Source organism: Macaca fascicularis, chromosome 16, assembly GCF_037993035.2.
Source record: "Macaca fascicularis isolate 582-1 chromosome 16, T2T-MFA8v1.1".
NCBI classification, from domain to species: Eukaryota; Metazoa; Chordata; class Mammalia; order Primates; family Cercopithecidae; genus Macaca; species Macaca fascicularis.
Window position 1 is genome coordinate 17218908 of NC_088390.1, and position 16574 is coordinate 17235481.

Sequence of the window (16574 nt, forward strand, 5' to 3'; positions counted from 1 at the left end):
CCAGGTTGTAGCATGCAGGTTTCATGTGAGACACCTGAAGGGTGGGGAAGGGTGCAGAATCATGGCTGCCTTCCCAAGGAGATGATATGACCGGGAATCAGACCTGACACCTGAGGACATTGGGATGTTGGGATGAGGGCTTAGCCCAGCCTAGGGGCTATTCCATGCAGCCCCAGGAGGCTACAATGTGGAGGATGATTGTGGAACTGCCCTTTGAACCATGAGGACTGTGGAATACACCAGGACTGGCAGTGATGACTGGGAAGGGGGAAGGGAGTTCTGCCCAGCAGGTACCTGCTACGACCTTTTGTCAGTCCCTAGGCGTGGTTGGCCTAACGCTTCTCCGAGTGTGGCACAGAGGCCAGGCAGAGGCTTTGCTTACTCCGAGTCTGCGTGGGATCATGACCCCCTTTCTGCGGCTCTGTCCAGTTTCCTCAGAGGACTTGGGCTTTGGGGATATGTCTCTGTGGAGAGTGCTGCGCACTGGAGAGGTCTGCAGCCCCGGAGGGACTTTGGGTCAAGAGTTAAGTGCCCTTTCTACACCTGATGGCCTTTGGGGTGGTCACCAGTACCTTCTCAAAAGAGAGGGGCTTGTGATTTGTTAGATCAGGCTCCTAGAAGCAGTTTGGCTGCAGCAAGAAGAGCTGAGAGACCACCTTTGACCTGGACCAGCCACGCAGCCCCCATGAGCACCGCTCCTGTGTTGTGCCTCCCAGGATGTGGGTTCCGGGGGCACCTAGGGACTCAGCTGGTGCTCCCCAAGGGCTGTGTTCCTTCCTGAGAAAACTATGGAGCCAACCTCCTGATTCCAAAGAAACCAGGGACTTCTCCTTAGACCTGGCTCGAGCAGCCAGACCAAGTATGCAGCACAGCCCACCAGCCCAAGGGAAGAGGGAGTTGGTGTTCCTGCCTGCGCGCTGCCTTATCAGGCCATAGCTCAGTGAAGGTCCAGGCTGAAGGCAGGGGCCGGGCTGGGCAAGTCTCCACGTGGTCCAGGCTGGGTGGCCCTGCCTACAGTTTCTCCGATAAACTTAGGCATGACCTTGTGCAAACAATTGCAAAGTCCAGGGAGGAAAGATGCCAAGGAGAGAGGTGCAAGGACCAGACTTGTTCTGGGTGGCACCATGGAGCGCCACGTCCTGTAACCACTTGGAGCCCCAGCTTGTACATCTGAAAGTCAGAACAGTGATATCCCTGCCTCCTGAAGCTGTCATCAGTACCTGTAGCTACTCAGGGCCCGGCCACAGTGAGCACCCGGGAAGTGGTGGATGCACTTCTGACTTCTGCTGCAAGGCAATACCCCGTGTCCTCCCTGGAATGTGCTAAGCCACCTGTCCCTGCCAGAGTGCAGGTGAGCGAGTTGACCACTCAGCACCAAAGTTTGCAGGCAAAGCTTTTCATACTCCTTAAATGGGTCACAGTGCATATGAAAAAATAATAAATACGTGCACGTGGTAGAAATACTGACTCACCGTTGTCCATGTCATGTGCGTGTGTGCACTTGTGTGTGTGCTCATCATGGTATGAATGCGGTATTCCTTGTGGGCCTTGGTTGGATGAGTTTGTGAAACATGCTGTCTCAGGACCTCAGGTGTGGGGGGAGTCAGGTTTCACCTTGAAATCCCCTTTCTGACCTTGAGATTTTGGGAGTAATTCTTTGCCCTGGTGGAGAGCCTTTGTTTCTTGAGTCTCTGTTTTCCAGTCTGAATGAGGGATTAAGGGATAAAGGGAAGACTCCCACCCAGGTCTCACGTGTAACTGGTTCTGTAACAGCAGCTGCCTGGAAGGAAGGGCCTCCTGACGGTAACGCCAAACGGCCCCTCACCATATTTCTACTTACTTTCCTCTTGTTTCCCTCTGACTTGGAAGCTTGCCTTCCCACACTCATGGGGTCAACAAGAAGCAAAGACCGGTTTTCCCAAAAGTGCACCTGTTTGGGCCAGGGATGTGGTGGAGGGTCCCCGGTTGGAGAGGCTGCTGTAGCAGTATTATCCTAACCCAGGAAGGTTGCTCTGGCCTCTGACAGACGCCCTGGCTGCAGTGCACAGAGCTTCCAGTCTCCTGTGGGCCTGTGGACAGAGGACAGGCAGGAGGAGCACGGTGTGCTCATCTCTTTGGAGAGAAGCCTTTGTCCTGTGTCCTCCTGCCTAAACAATCTGCAACCTGTAGCACCTCTGCCCTCTTAGCTGGGGTAGGATGGAGCCTAGAAGAGGACCAGAGGCTCCTGATAGCTGGAGGGCTATGTGGGGGCTGAACCCATAACTTGGTGACATAGCAGAGTCAATGACCTACAGAGGGCCATCTCTTTTTCGGAAAATAAATCAAGCAAAACTAGGTGAAGCTCGGCCTCCTAGGAAACCTGGATTCCTGACCTCTGGAGTTATAGAATTAGGGCAGGGAGCTCATCAGAGCTGCTTTGCTGACAGCGTTAGAGCTGAGGCATTCCTTCTGGCTGGATTTGGGTTACAGCCTAGATATTTGCCCTTACTCTCACAGCACAAGGTTCAGGCCTACCCAGACATAGATGGTTGTGTCCTGCCCCCTAGGCAGAGGCAGGGGAGGGGAGAGGTGCTGGCTGAGGGGCTCCCAGGAGCCATTGGTTGAGTCTGCTCCAGTCTTGTAAGCCCTGGAAATGCTGCTGAGTGTAGAGCAGCAAGGGGACCAGCTCTGGAACCAGAGTGCCTGGGTTTGAATCCCAGCATGGCTACTTCGTAGCATTGTGGCCTTAGATCTAAATTACAGCCCTGCGTTGTTTAATGACAGGCACACATCCTGAGAAATGCATCCTTAGGCAGTTTGGTCCTTGTGTAAATATTCTAGAGTGCGCTAACACAAAGTTAGACAGTATAGCTTACTGCACAACTAGGCTTTGTGGTAGAGCCTATTGCTTCGAAGCCATAAACCTGTACGCATGTACTGTAGTATCGCAGGCAGTTATAACACAGTGGCAAGTATTTATGTATCCAAACCTAGCAAAACATAGAGGGCCCTGTTGACTAACACCGTTGTGCAGTGCATGACTGCACTTAGCTTCTTAGCAGTGTGCTTCCTTGTCTGTTGAATGTGGGGTGACAGTATTGCCTGCCTCATAGTGTGTTCGGAATGTTCAGTGAGAGGACGCAGGGGAAGAGTTTGCAGCAGTGCCTGGTATTCAAGGGCATGGGCACAAACGTGAGCAGCATTGCGCCCTGCGCCTGTGCTGGTGCTGTCGTTGCTGCTTCCCCCATCGGCAGCAGGGAGAGGGGAAACGCTGCGCTACTGAGACTTGGAGGGAACTGTTTTCTTTTTCCTTTTTTTTTTTAAGTTCAGGGGTACAAATGCAGGTTTGTTACATAGGTAAACTTGTGTCATGGAAGTTTGTTGTACAGATTATTTTGTCACCCAGATATTAAGCCTAATACCCATTAGTTACTTTTCCTGATCTTCTCCCTCTTCCCACCCTCAACCCTCTGAAAGTCCCCAGTGTGTGTTGTTTCCCTCCATGTGTCTATGTGTTCTCATCATTTAGCTCCCACTTATAAGTGACAGCATGTGCTATGTTTTCTGTTCCTGTGTTCGTTTGCTAAAGATAGAGGCCTCCAGCTCCATCCATGTCCCTGCAAAGGATATTATCTTCTTTTTTATGGCTACGTAGTATTCCATGGTGTGTATGTATATATCACATTTTCTTTCCCTGGTCTGTATCATTGATGGGCATTTAAGTTGATTCCATGTCTTTGCTATTGTGAATAGTGCTACAATGAGCATACATAGGAATGTGTCTTTATAATAGAATGACTTATATTCCTTTGGGTATATACCCAGTAATGAGATTGCTGGGTCAAATGGTATTTCTGTTTTCAGGTCTTTGAGGAATTGCCACACAATCTTCCATAGTGGCTGAACTAATTTTTACTCCCACAACAATGCATAAGCGTTCCTTTCTCTCCACAATCGAAGGGAGCTATTTTCATAGCAGGTCCTCGGACCTGGACCTGTCTTCCAAGAGTGCTGGTTAGAAGCAGTACATAAATACAATTTGAAAAGTTAGTCCCAGACCTTCACACAGTGGTGGTGGGAATGTGAAATGGTACAGCCACTTTGGGAAATAGTCTGACCCAGCACTTCTGCTCCTGGGTACACACCCGAGAGAAATGAGAGCACATGAACACTGTACAGGAATGTGCATAGCAGCACTATACACAGTAGCCAAAAAATGGAAACAGTCCAAACGTCCATCAACAGATGAATGGATAAACAAAATGCAATATAGCCACACAATGGAACGTTTTTCAGCTGTAAAAAGGATTGAAAGACTGACACATGCTGCAATGCAGAGGAACCTTGAAAATACGCTAAATCCTTGAAAATATGCTAAATGGAAACCAGATTTTTCCATGTATGCAAGGTATCCAGAAGAGATACATCCACAGAGGCAGGAAGCAGGTTAGCAGTTGTTGAGGTGGGGACAGGTGTCAAAGGGAAGTGACTACGAATGCTCCAAGGCTTTTCAAGGGGAGATGGAAATGTTCTGCACTTAACTGCTGTACAGCTCTGTGAACATGATGCTAAAAGCCATTGAACTGTACACGTCAGGTAAATTGTATGTAAATTATATCTCAATAAAGCTGTTGTTAAAAAGAAAAGCTAGGCCAGGGGTGGTGGCTTCACGCCTGTAATGCCAGCACTGTGGGAGGCTGAAGCAGGCGGATCAGTTGATGTCAGGAGTTCGAGACCAGCCTGGCCAACTTGGTGAAACCCCATCTCTACTAAAAATACAAAAATTACTATAAAATACAATACTAAAAATACAAAAATTAGCTGGGCTTGGTGGCAGCCACCTGTAGTCCCAGCTACTCGGGAGGCTGAGGCAGGAGAACCACCCCCAGGAGAATCACCCCAGGGGGTGGAGGTTGCAATGAGCCGAGATCACACCACTGCACTCCAACCAGGGCAACAGAGCAAGACGTTCTCCAAAAAAAAAAAAAAAAAAGCGAAAAATTAATACCAGGATTAAATAAAAATGAGATCATCTGATTAAGAGCAGGAAGTTTTTTTTCCCTCCTCCGGGGAAATAGATTGGACTCCGGAGTTAAAATTTTCCCCTCTTTGATAACTGTTATTTACCCCCATTTGCTCTCCTTTCTCTGTGCGTGATAGGGTTCAGTGATGCCCGCCTCACAGTAAGTAATATTTAAAGGGCATAAAAGAGAGTGTAACTGTGAGATTCTGACACACAGGTAGTTAATATATGCTAATTTCCTTCAGTTCTGGCCCAGCTTGGTATGTTTTTGCCTTTTATTAATGCTTCTGAAATCCTTTTTGGAAGGAGGTAGAACCCTCACTTTGCACATGAGGAAACTGAGGCCCAGAGAGGTGGAGAGGTGGTAGGCATTGCTTCATACTGAGTTGGTGAAGCTGAGACACAACCACGTTCAGCGACAGAGCAGGGGTTTCGTTGGGCTAGGGGCCAAGTGCCCAAACAGTTACTGTCGCAAGAGGGAGGAGTGGGCTTCAGGGACAGTGAGCAATTTGGTGACACTGAACCCTGGAACCGTGGCCTCAGAGTGGGACCTGTGCCTCCAGGAGGCCAGTGGATGATCCCTTGAGAAGAAAACTTTGGAATTTCATTATGTTCCATCTAACGTATATCTCTATGTGTGTGTGTGCACACGCATGCACCCTCATAGTAGACTGGCAGCTCATTCAGGGCCTGCACTGTCAGCATTTTGAGACCACGGTCCCAAGGACCAGGGTGGGAGTCAAAGACCAGAGAGGAAGGGCCGCCTTAGGAAAGCCCCTCTGCCTCCACGGTTGTTCCTCTACGATGGCTTCTGGCTCACTCTGGTAACGAGTGCACTGGCCACTTTACCATTTCATGTCATCCAGTCCTCACTGTGGTCCATGGAGTTTCCTCAGTTAGCAAACAAGAGAGTCCACCTCAGAGAGACAAGATGCCTTGTCTAAGGAGGTGGGGGTGGGGTGTGCTTTTACATGGGGGTGTTGGGCTCAAGAGGGAAGTCAGAGCAACCCTTCATTTGTCCAGAGGGTTCAGACAGGCACCTCCACCATGCCAGGATGCCCAGGATGAGAACTTCTGTCAAATAGAGTAAAGGGGCTGGAGCTGGAGAGAGGGGATTGGGAAAGCCAGGATCCCTGCCTTGGGCAGGAAGGCCCACCTGTCCTGTGGCTGTGGCCATAGCACTCAGTGTGGGCCTCCCCAACCAGAAGGTGGCAGGGGCTTGGATCCAGCCCTCCTGGACTAACTTAAAGATGGGGTCTGAGGCTGCCTCCTCTACCCTCTCCTCCTCAAGACTTAACACCCACTCCACTGTTGGAGAGCACTGAGCTGGGCTTGAATATGGCTCCTCCTTGTGTCCCCCCGGGGTCATTGCTGAGGCAGGATACCAACGGTGTGTGCTGAAAGGGTAAAACCACTGAAAGAGGCTTCCCTGTGAGCCCAGCCTCCATTCCACCTGCTGTGCCACCTCCATTCTGAGCTGGACCCACAGGGGATGGCTGAGTCCAGAGACCCCACAAGGAAAGGCTTCTTGGACCTGGGCATTTAACCATGGAGAAAAGAGCCAGCAGCCATGTAGGCAAGGGCTTTGCAAAGCCAGCAGTCCTAGGGTCTGACTCCTGCAGGCAGGCATCAAGGGGTGTAGAAAGAGGTGGCAAGTAGGTCAGAGGAAGTAACAGGAAGATCACAGGAGCTTGAGCTGGAGGGACGAGGAGGTTGCATCTAACTCGTATCTGAAAGAAAGAAGGTCGGGGGTGTGGAGAGTGGTTGGTCTGAACTCAGCGTGGGCACCAGACCCAGCATCCTGCTCTTCAGACCAAGCCCCCATTGACTGTCAGCGAGGAGCTTGAGGCTGGATAGTGGGAGGAACCTTCTCAACCTCTGGGTGGAAGGCAGCCCAACTGCAGGCCACCCCTCAGATGGATCAGAAGCATCTCCTGCTTCTTCAAGAATGAGAACAAGGAAATGGTGGGCTGTTGGGGGTGCTCGGTGGAAAGGCCAGCAGCTGCCCATTAGTGGGGTGGAGTCAGTGTGGAGCATGTTAAGGACAGGGGCACCCCTGGTGTAGTGGTAGTGGTAGCCATGGCGACCTATCTGCTCTCCCAAAGCTCTCCCAAAGCATCCTTACCTTGGGAGAGTAAGAAAAAGGCCAGAGGGCACAGGGCTAAACAAGTTATCTCCATAAAGGTCCTCTTGCCTAGCCGTTCGCCTCAGTAGGGACTTCTTAAAGGCTTCCTTTCCTGCTTTTGGTTTTCTGTCCCTAATTTCAGTGTCTAACAGCTTTTGCTGTAAGAAAAACAGTTACCGTTTGCCATGCCAGAACTGGCGTGGCAGCCTTTGCTGGGCTCTGCACTGGCCCTGGGAAGGTGCCGTGGGCCAGGCTGCTGGGTGTGCTCCTTGGCCGCCTCTAAAGAACACACAGTGCATCCACCCCACAGCCTGCTCTCAAGGATGTGGCTTCTCTCTGGCCCCCTCGTTGCCTCTAAAAATAACCCTGCTATTTTGAAACTGCCTCCTCTGGAGCTTTTTCTTGCTTCTCTGTGGGATCAGCAGCCCTTCCGAGACCAGGATCTCGGCTGCCCCTGTCACCCCAGCTGTCCCCATCCTGTCCTCCCCTGCACATCCCCTCCAGTGCAAGTGGGATGTTGCTTTCCAAGTAGGAGGGGTATTTAGCTCGGTGTCCGCTGGAGAGGGCCAGGCCTGTCCCCCTCCTCCCTGGGATGGGCGCAAAGGAAGAGGATCTGGGGCTGGGGCGAGGGAGAGCACGCCTGGAGGCCCCACAGGCTGTAAGGGTCAGGAATGGCCTAGAGCTGTGGGACGTCTATGGCCCCGTTGGCTGGCCTCTGGGTGACTCTCTGCCACCTTCTTGCAGCCCACGACTCTGCCTCAGGGCACCATCAACATGAACCAGTGCACAGACGTGGTGGATGGGGAGGGCCGTACGGGCCAGAAGTTCTCCCTGTGTATTCTGACGCCTGAGAAGGAGCATTTCATCCGGGCAGAGACCAAGGAGATCGTCAGTGGGTGAGTATGCTGGTGCTGTGGAACAAGGCGCCACCACCTGCTGCGGGGCCAACACCAAATGGGCCGCCTGCCCCTGTGGTGATGTCGACGTTGTCTACTTCCCCACGTGTCTCTATTCTTGGGCTCTGTCTCTGTTCTCCGCACTGCCATGTGCTGAGCAAAGCAGAAATCAGGATATCCGCCATTCCACCTGCAGCCTCTGGGGACCCCTCTTTGCTCTGGCCACCTTACCCTCCTCGGGCCTCCCCACCTTTGCACTCACCACACCCCCAACTCACCTGCCCCTCCACCCGGAAGGGGATCAGTCCCTGAAGCGCATGACCTGGGCACGCCTTCCCCGAGTCTGGGGTGGCTGCTCCTCCTTCCAGAGAGGGTGTGGGCTCCACCACCTATGAAAGCACCAGGTTACTGCTGTGTCCACGTGTTTCTCCCTCAGTGATGGTGGGGGTGGGAGGTGTCTCAGTCACATCCCCAGCACCTCACACCCGTGCCACTCTGCTGTCACTGCACGGATTGGTTTCTGTGAGTGGAGAGAATGGATAAGTCTTTCGCTCACCCAGGTCCCCCAAAAGTGGCGGACTGGCTCAGGTTGAGAGATCCCACAGTCCAGGGGCCTGAGCACAGTGCTCCTGAGCCCAGGGCAGCATCTGCCTTCCCAGAGCTCCCAATCTAGCAGGGGATTCTTTGCTACCCGCATGGCCTGGGCCGTGGTGAAAAGCTGTATGTGGTCCGTGCAGGTGACAGGCTCATTGGGCCTGACAGGAACTCACAAACTGGATCTCCAAGAATCCCTGTCTTGCTTAAGGCTGAGAAGGAGGCACATGAGTCTAAGAAACTCTGGGAGAAAGTAAACCTGAGGCTTGCTGGGCCAGGCTGACTGTAGCAGTACAGAGTAGAGGGAATCAGGAATATGAAGCCCTTGGGTTTGAACACACAGATGACTTGGAGCACCAGCCTTGCTTTAGCCTCTCAGCTGCAGCCTGGCCAAGCCTGGTGAGTGAGCACGGCCATAAGTCCAGGGTCACGTGGCAAGGCATCCGGGAGCCAGTGCTGGGCCCCGGGGGGAACTCTCTGCAGATGTGTGCTCTCCCCTAGAGTCCTCCTCTGGAGAGAGACAGGTTTGCATTTCTGAGCACCTGGAGCTGAGCTGGAGGAGAACTTGTGTCTCCCCCGATCTTAATCCAGAACCATATGATGAAGAATGTCAAGGGCTTCTGAAGAACCCTTATGGCACAGTCGAGGAGACCCAGGGCCTGGAGACGGGAGCCTGGCCAAGGGCACCTTCTGCACTTCCTGGCTAACACCTGTTGCTGCTATTGGCCGGGCGGGACACAGCCGAGGCTCCCTCTGCCCAGGTGGCTTCCCTAGGAAACCCTCACCCTTTCCAGAGGAGCTGGGTCCCAGGGAGGGTGTGGGAAACAGGTGGGATGGATGGGAGTTCTGGGTCTCCAGAGCAGGCTGGGAGTGTCTGGAGCAGGGTTGGTTCTAGGACCAGCCCAGAGAGGTACGTGTTGTACCATGTGGTATTAGGAGAGGGTGATGTTTTGCATTTGGACTGCCTCCAGCAGGCAGCCTAAGTCCTGCCAGAGGTCCTCACTCCATCCCAAGCCCCTCTCCTATTTCTGCTCTCTTCTGTTGCATGTTCAGGCTTGCCATACCCATGCAGCTTGGATAGACAAGATCATTAATGGACCAAGGTACCAGGTGCATACGCCATTGGGGCCCCACATGTGGTGTCTCAGTGGCATATCCAAAGCCAGGATAAGCTACCTGAGGCTCTTCCGCTTCCCCTCGCCCTGGTTGTGAGCCATGTTAGTTTGTGTCCAACAGGCAGGTTCTCACGTGGCAGCCTATCCTGGGCCTCTGCAACCCCTCTCATGAAAGTGGGCAGCCACTTCCTCACCTTCCCATAAGCTGGGATGCTGAGCTATGTGAGGGAGTCAGGCGTGGCCTGTGCACCCTGGGGACAAGTACTTTTGCCTCCTTCTCCCGTTGCTCTGTGTCCTGCCCTCGCTGACAGCCCCCTTCCTCTGCTCCCTCTGTTGCCCATTATAACTCCTCTTCCCAGTAACCCCATCCCTAGGCTCTGGAGCGCCACTCTGCGTCTGAGCTCTCTGATCACATCAAAGCTGGTCCCTAAGGAGGTGCAGACACTTCTGCCAGGCAGCTGGGAGCAGGGTGGATTGGGGACAGTCCTACCCAGCCTTCTTCCCAGGTCTTCTCTGCATAGCCCTGACAGCTGCGTGGGCTGCCAGGTCTCTCCTGGGCCTGGGTAGAGGAAGTTGGCAGCTCTTTCCAATTCCCACTTCCAGGATGCTGGACCACACTTTACACAGCTCTTTTAGACGAGGTGGGATTTGGGTAGGAGTTGGCAAGGAAGCTCAGCTGGGTGAAGTCTGGGCTTCCCTTCTCCCTGCCCTGCCTTTTAACCTTACCCACTCATCTGGGCTCTGCCGTCCCCATCTGGAGAGCCCCAGCACCTACCAGTCCCATATTCACACTCACCCCGCTCCTCTCTTCTTGCGGTTTGTTTTGTTAACATTTATAACACATCTGGGTGATGTTAGATGCTTCCTATTGGACTTCCTTGAGAAATCCAAGTGCAGAGGACACAGTCCATCATCTGTTCCTGGACCCTGCATCTCTGTGACTCCAGCCACAGACTCCAGTCTGAACAGAGATTAAGGTGTGTAATGGGACTGAGGCCACATGGGACACCTGCTGTCCTGGCTCCTCCCGAGTCCCGGGCTTGTTGGAGCCAGCCCAGGAGAGCTCAGCAGCTCCACGTAGTCAGCAGAGCACCTGCGGTGCAGCCTTCTCCCCTCCCCTCCAGGTTCCATCCTGCAAGGCCATTAGTCATTGCTGACTGATGGAACCTGGGCCAGTCTGCAGGGGCTTGGGGTACCTGGCAGGGTTCTGCAGCTCCAGCATGCTCCACACCTCAGGGAAGTTTTAAGTGCAACCTTCTGCAGGCACGGTCCCTCAGAGTGGTCAGGAGAAGTGGCCGCTGCCATGGCAGACTAGAAGGGCAAACATGTTTAACCCCATATGCCTGTGAACACCCCAGGTTGTATGAGCGAGGCCCTTTCCTGGGACCTCTGCTCCCAGCCAGCCTTAATGAGAAATGTGACCAGGGAGGAGAGGGGCTCAGGACCCTCAGAAGGCCTGCCTGTCTGCTGGCTTTGCAGATAGTCACAGCCTCCTTTCTTGTTTTGGGGCCGTGGAGGAATGACCCACAGGACCTGTGGCTTGGGTCTCTGGCAATGCAGTTGTTTATTCATTCTCTTAGCAAATCGAGCATCACTGGCTGTGGGCTGAGCTGGGCTGAGGGTGGCCCTTCAGCTCTGTTGCTGTGGTTCCTTGCGTTAAGCCTGGCCTCTGCTGCCACCAGATGTCAACCGCACACCCATCCTGAGACTGTCTCAGAAGCCAGTGACTCTGACTGACCCTCCTTTTGTCTGTTCGTCTGTCCTTCCCTCCTTTCTTCATTTTCTCCTTCCCTCTCTTCCTTTCCTGCTTCCTCCCTCCTCCCCTCCCTCCTCCTCCCCATCCTCTTCCTCCCCATCCTCTTCCTCTCTTCCCTCCTCTATCCCTTTTTTCCTTCCCCTCCTTTCCCCTCCACCTCAAATTAAAGAAACACCTCTGGGCACAAAAGACTCGAGCCCTTCTCCTGCCCCAGGCTCAGTGTGCTGCTGGGTGCTGCGCCCGTGTGATCTCTAGCAGGGTGCAGCAGTACAGACCGCCCCCATCCCCAATCCTGGGCCCAGGCTGCCAGCAGGACCAGCATGGACCCTGGTGCTGGAAGACCTGGAGCAGTGTCTTCTGAGGCTCCTTCCACTCTGGAGAGGACACTAGGGCTGTCCTTGCACAACCAGGCCCAGGGCTGGAGCCAGGGCTTCAGAAGCAGGACCTACACTGCCCTCCGCTCCTCCCACCCCCGTCCTCCAGCCCCTACAGGACTCGCAGGCAGCTCTGGCAAGGCGACTGCTGTTAGTTCCTTTGTCTGTTGTAAAATTCTATATGGTGGAAGTAGTCGTCGTGCCATGATCCGATCTAGCTTCTGATTTCAGACATGAGAAGATTAAAGCTCCTAAGGGGCCAGGAGCTACCCAAGATTGTGGTGGGATGGAGGCAGAGCCAGATCCAGAGTCCTCCTGCTGGCAGTGCCTGCTCTTGCTGTACCCCTGGTGTCTATCCAGAGTGAACTTCCCACATACAAGCCCTGACGGGGTCCCTGGGCAGCTCTGCCCAGCCTTCCTCAAAGCCAGGGTGCCCAGCACCCTCCCTCTGCAGGGACTGTGGGAGTTCAGCTCTCCCCCGACTCTAGTCCCTCAAGAGGACCCGTTGTGGGAACTTGGCCAGCATAGCTCCTAGATTCTCGCCTCAGGGCCAGCACCTGCCTCTGTTGCCCTAAATGGCTCCCAGTCACAGCTCATCTGTGTTCTCGCCAAACCCCCTCTGGGAGAGCAGTGTTAGGGCAAGTCCAGGCCCTGGAGACAGGGTCAGTAATGGAAGTTACATGTCCTGTGCCCTGAGGCCATGGTTAGGCCTGGCCTCTCTGCCAGCATGGAGTCTGTGTCGTGTCCTGAGCCTGCTGTGGTTGTGGCAGGGTCATCGTCCAGACTTGCTCTGTGGGCGCTTCTAGCCCCAGCATAGCAGTCTGTCGCTGGGGACGATGCCCTGCTCTCCTTGGTGCCCAGAGACCTGGACTACCCTAGCAAGGGCCGGGGCTCCTAGTCCCCGAGTGCCAGGATCTTACCTGGTACTTGTCTCCTTTTCCCTTCCCAGGTGGCTGGAGATGCTCATGGTCTATCCCCGGACCAACAAGCAGAACCAGAAGAAGAAACGGAAAGTGGAGCCCCCCACACCACAGGTAGGCAGTGGGTTTGCCAGGTGACATCCCCTCAGTGGAGCCAGGGCTTGGGAAGAAGTGAGGGCTCTCTGGAGGTTAGAGGGTGAGGACGCAGTCAGGCCAGGGCTGAGGCGGTCACCACCTCTGCACATCCTTGCTGTGGGCTGCGGTCTGCAAGATCCTCACTGAGCCACAGGGGAACCACAACAGGGACAGGATGGCCTGCTAGTGTGCTCTGGGGCTGCCCAAGGGAAGTTTCCAGTCAGCCTGCAGTACACAGCTGTGACACTTCCCCTCGCTATCCTGCTGGCAGCTGGGGAGGGGCAGCACAGGCAGCCTGCAGCCACAGGCAAAAGGACTCTGCACCCACAGATGGCTCTGCAGGCAGCCGGATGGGGAGGAGAGTCCTGGAGTGGCATGGCCCCTGAGGAGCTCACAGGGGCCCTTGCTCCAGTTCCCATGTGACCTGAGCAGGGCGTGGCTGGCTGGGGTGGTCCCTCAAGGCCCAGTCCTTCCATCCTTCCCCACAGGCCATGATCCTCCTTTTCTCCCTGGCCAGTGTGCAAGGCTCAGGGCATAGAAGGGTCCTACATTGCCTTACCACACTCCCCACGTTCCTGGGTCCATGGGGAAATGAGATAACCTTTTTGAGCCTCAGTTAATCAACTTGCAAAGCGGGCCTGTTGCTGCCTAATCGCCAAGATTGTTGTGAGCATGAAAGGAAGTTTTGGACCTATTATGGGTTCTCAGTAAATGTAATTCCTTTGCCTCTATACCATATGCTACTGTTCCCAAGTGCTTTGCCTTGTCCTGAGCCTCCTAGTCACCCTGAGAAAGAGCAGGGTGGGGATGGGAGTCCCTTGGGCATTACAAGGCCAGAGGCCCACAGAAGTTAAGAGAACCAGCCCACAGGCTGCAGAGGTCAGGGGGCATGCACTAGCCTGGGTCCCTTTCTCCTCTCAGCCCCTTGGGCTGCCCTTGGATGTACCTGCCCTGGGCTGCTGTATTGGCCCTCCTGCTGATGGAGTCAGCCTGGGCCACTCTCAGCCTATGGTCATCCACCCTCCATTCTGGGGTTGAGGGTGGGGGACACCCAAGCCAACATCCACTGGAAAGGAGATGTCACTAGCAAGAAGCTGGCAAAAAATACAGAGTGGTTCCTGGGACTGAAAATGGAGCTTCCTGCTGGGGAACAGCAGTTGATACGTAAATCCCCCAAAGCTACCCGGTTTGAGAGAAACAAAAAAATCACAGGCAGAATAACAGCGTTTAGGGTTACGCTACGTTTCCATGGTAATGCCTTGGAAACAGTACAGAAGCAGAGTTCCTGCCTTCAATAAGGTAACTCCAAGTGCAGAGGCCACTGTCAGCCCAGGCCAGGGAACTTGCTTGCTCTCCCTCCCCCATGACACCCAGCTCCCCAAAACAGCTACCCATGACCAAGCGTCAACTTTTTTGTTGGTAGAAGGAGCCACATGATCCCAGGGTGGGTAGATTACCCTCAGGTAGGTTCCCTGAGGGTCTCTTAGAGTCTGGAGCACAGGGTTCCTAGCCTGCACTCAGCCCCTCCTGAGACAGCCTTGTGGGGTCTCTCCTTTGTACCCCTTGGTCCCTAGAGCATCCCATTTGAGGCTGCTTGTTTCCAGAAGCTTTGAACTTTAATCAGGGGCCATCTCTTTGTCAAGTCAGTCTTGTGGGGTGACGTGGGGACCCTGCAGCGGAGCAGCAGGACCATGGTTGAGATGGGGTCTTTGGGCAGGCCTCCCCTCTGCATGCAGCCTGATGCTAAAGGCATTCTCATGGCCTAGGGTGGGGCTGGGGGTAAACCTCACACCTGCAGAGCACCTGGAGAGGCGAAAGCCCGAGACTCTATACTTCTTTCTCCATGGCCCAGTGTAGGTCCAGGAGAGTTTCACATTGAACCAGTGGAGGGCTTGAAGTGGTGGCTGTCCGTTGTGCCCAATAAGAATCAGCTTCTGCCCTTGAGGAACTCAGGTGGGACCTTCTGGAAGGTTCTGCTTCCAGAAGTTGGGGCCAAGGATCACACTGCAGGAGCAGCAGACAGCCTTTCAGCTGAGGGCGGGAGTCTCAACAGAGTCTAGGGCTGGGAGAGGAGAAGGGCTTGGCCCCGACCAGTGTTTCCAAAGCCTGCAGCCTGAGAGGCATGGGCTCCAGGCAATAAAGGAGAAAGCCTGGAGCAGAAGGAAGTGATGACCCATGTAAGTGTGAAGGGCAGGAAGGATGGAGATGGATGGGAAGCCCAGAGCTATGTTTCCAGCCAGGTCTGCAGGCCCCGGGTCTCCACTCCTCTGGTGGAGCTGAAGGAGGCCCGCTGCTCCATCTCCCAGCCCACAAGGTTCTGCTTTTCTCCGGCTTTCTTCTGAGTTCAGTGTGAGCCCAGCCAGCACCACCGGGCCCACATGTGTGTCTCCTTCTTTAAGAATCCTGTTTTTTACTGGGGTGTCTACTGCCACCACCACCACTCCAAGTTAGAATTCTTCCTTCGTGTTGGTTGCCGTGCTCCGTGTTCCTGCTAGGGAAGTGGGGAGCCTTCTGAAACCCCTGCAGAGAGAGGCCCTGCTTGGCAAGCAAGACTGTAGAGCAACTTTGTTTTGGGGAAGCGCTACTGCCATGGTGGGCAGTTAGGGTGGTTCTGCATCCAGTACAGCTGCTGGTTTCCCATGGGTAAGCAGCCCAGGGCGCGGTGCTTGCTACAGGGACAGGCGGTCCTGGGGTGGCATACCCTTGGGTCATTGGAGCCATTGGGAAACTTCTCAGGAGAAACCTTCACTATTTGCTTCCGAGAAGCTGGCTTCTTCTGAGGGGAGCCTTCAGCCTGGGAGTCTGTCTGCTGGCAGCCCTAAGCTGAGTAGATGGTCAGGTGTGCGTCCTGGGTCTGTGGGAACAGCCTCCCTGCCTTTATCCTGTCTGTGAGGCCTGGAATCCTTGCAAAAGTACCAACAGCTTTGGACCCAGAGCCCCACCCAAGACAGTGCCCCACCACTGGGTGAGACTGGATGTTTGGAGCCCAGCCAGGCTATTAATAAATAGTCTGGTGGTGATGCTGCATCTGCAAGTGTGCACACATGCAATAAAGAACCTGTGTCATCTGCAACCCTCTCCAAGGGCCTAAGCCAGAGAGGGACTAAGGTGGGTTTCTAAAAATGAGGCTTGGCCATCAGGATGGGAGTGGGAGGTGGGCACTTGTATATCATGCTCTTTTGCAAGAGAGCTGAGATGTGCTTCACTTTTGGAGAGGGGCCAAAGCCATCCTGTTGGCTGCCCTCTGGGCAGGGTTGTTGGGGCTCAGGATGTAACCTGGCACTGCAGAGCAGCTGGGGATCACAGCCCTGCTGTTGTCTGGATTCTGTGTTTGCAGAGTCGAGTTAAGGTTCTCTGCCCAGGGACTGGACTCTGCATCTGCCTAAATGCCTGCCCCACAGACACTTCTCCCTCGGAGCAATACCACTTTCACAACCTGGAGAGATTGGGGTTTGACACCTTTTCCATCTGGGCTACTGGCTTGTGCATGTGTGAGCTTGTGAGTGTGAGAGAGCGAGCATGTGCACATGAATGTGTATATGCATTTGTGAGTGTGTGCCTGTATGCAGATTCAAGTGGGGTGTTTGGTGTCTTTGTGTGTTCTGTCTGCTATAATAAAATACCACAGACTGGTCAGCTTATAAATAATAGAAATTT

The 16574-nt window shown here is 54.0% G+C and overlaps 1 protein-coding gene across 19 annotated transcripts in view; it reads left to right on the forward strand.

Annotated features, from left to right (window-relative positions):
• MPRIP (myosin phosphatase Rho interacting protein) overlaps nt 1-16574 on the forward strand; it is a 144052-nt gene that overhangs the window by 76857 nt on the left and 50621 nt on the right. For all 19 annotated transcript variants that reach the window (XM_045375294.3, XM_005583004.5, XM_005583003.5 and 16 more), the window contains exons 4-5: nt 7872-8023; nt 12812-12896. In XM_045375294.3, coding sequence (XP_045231229.2) covers nt 7872-8023; nt 12812-12896 — 237 coding nt within the window. The remainder of the gene's footprint in view (nt 1-7871; nt 8024-12811; nt 12897-16574) is intronic.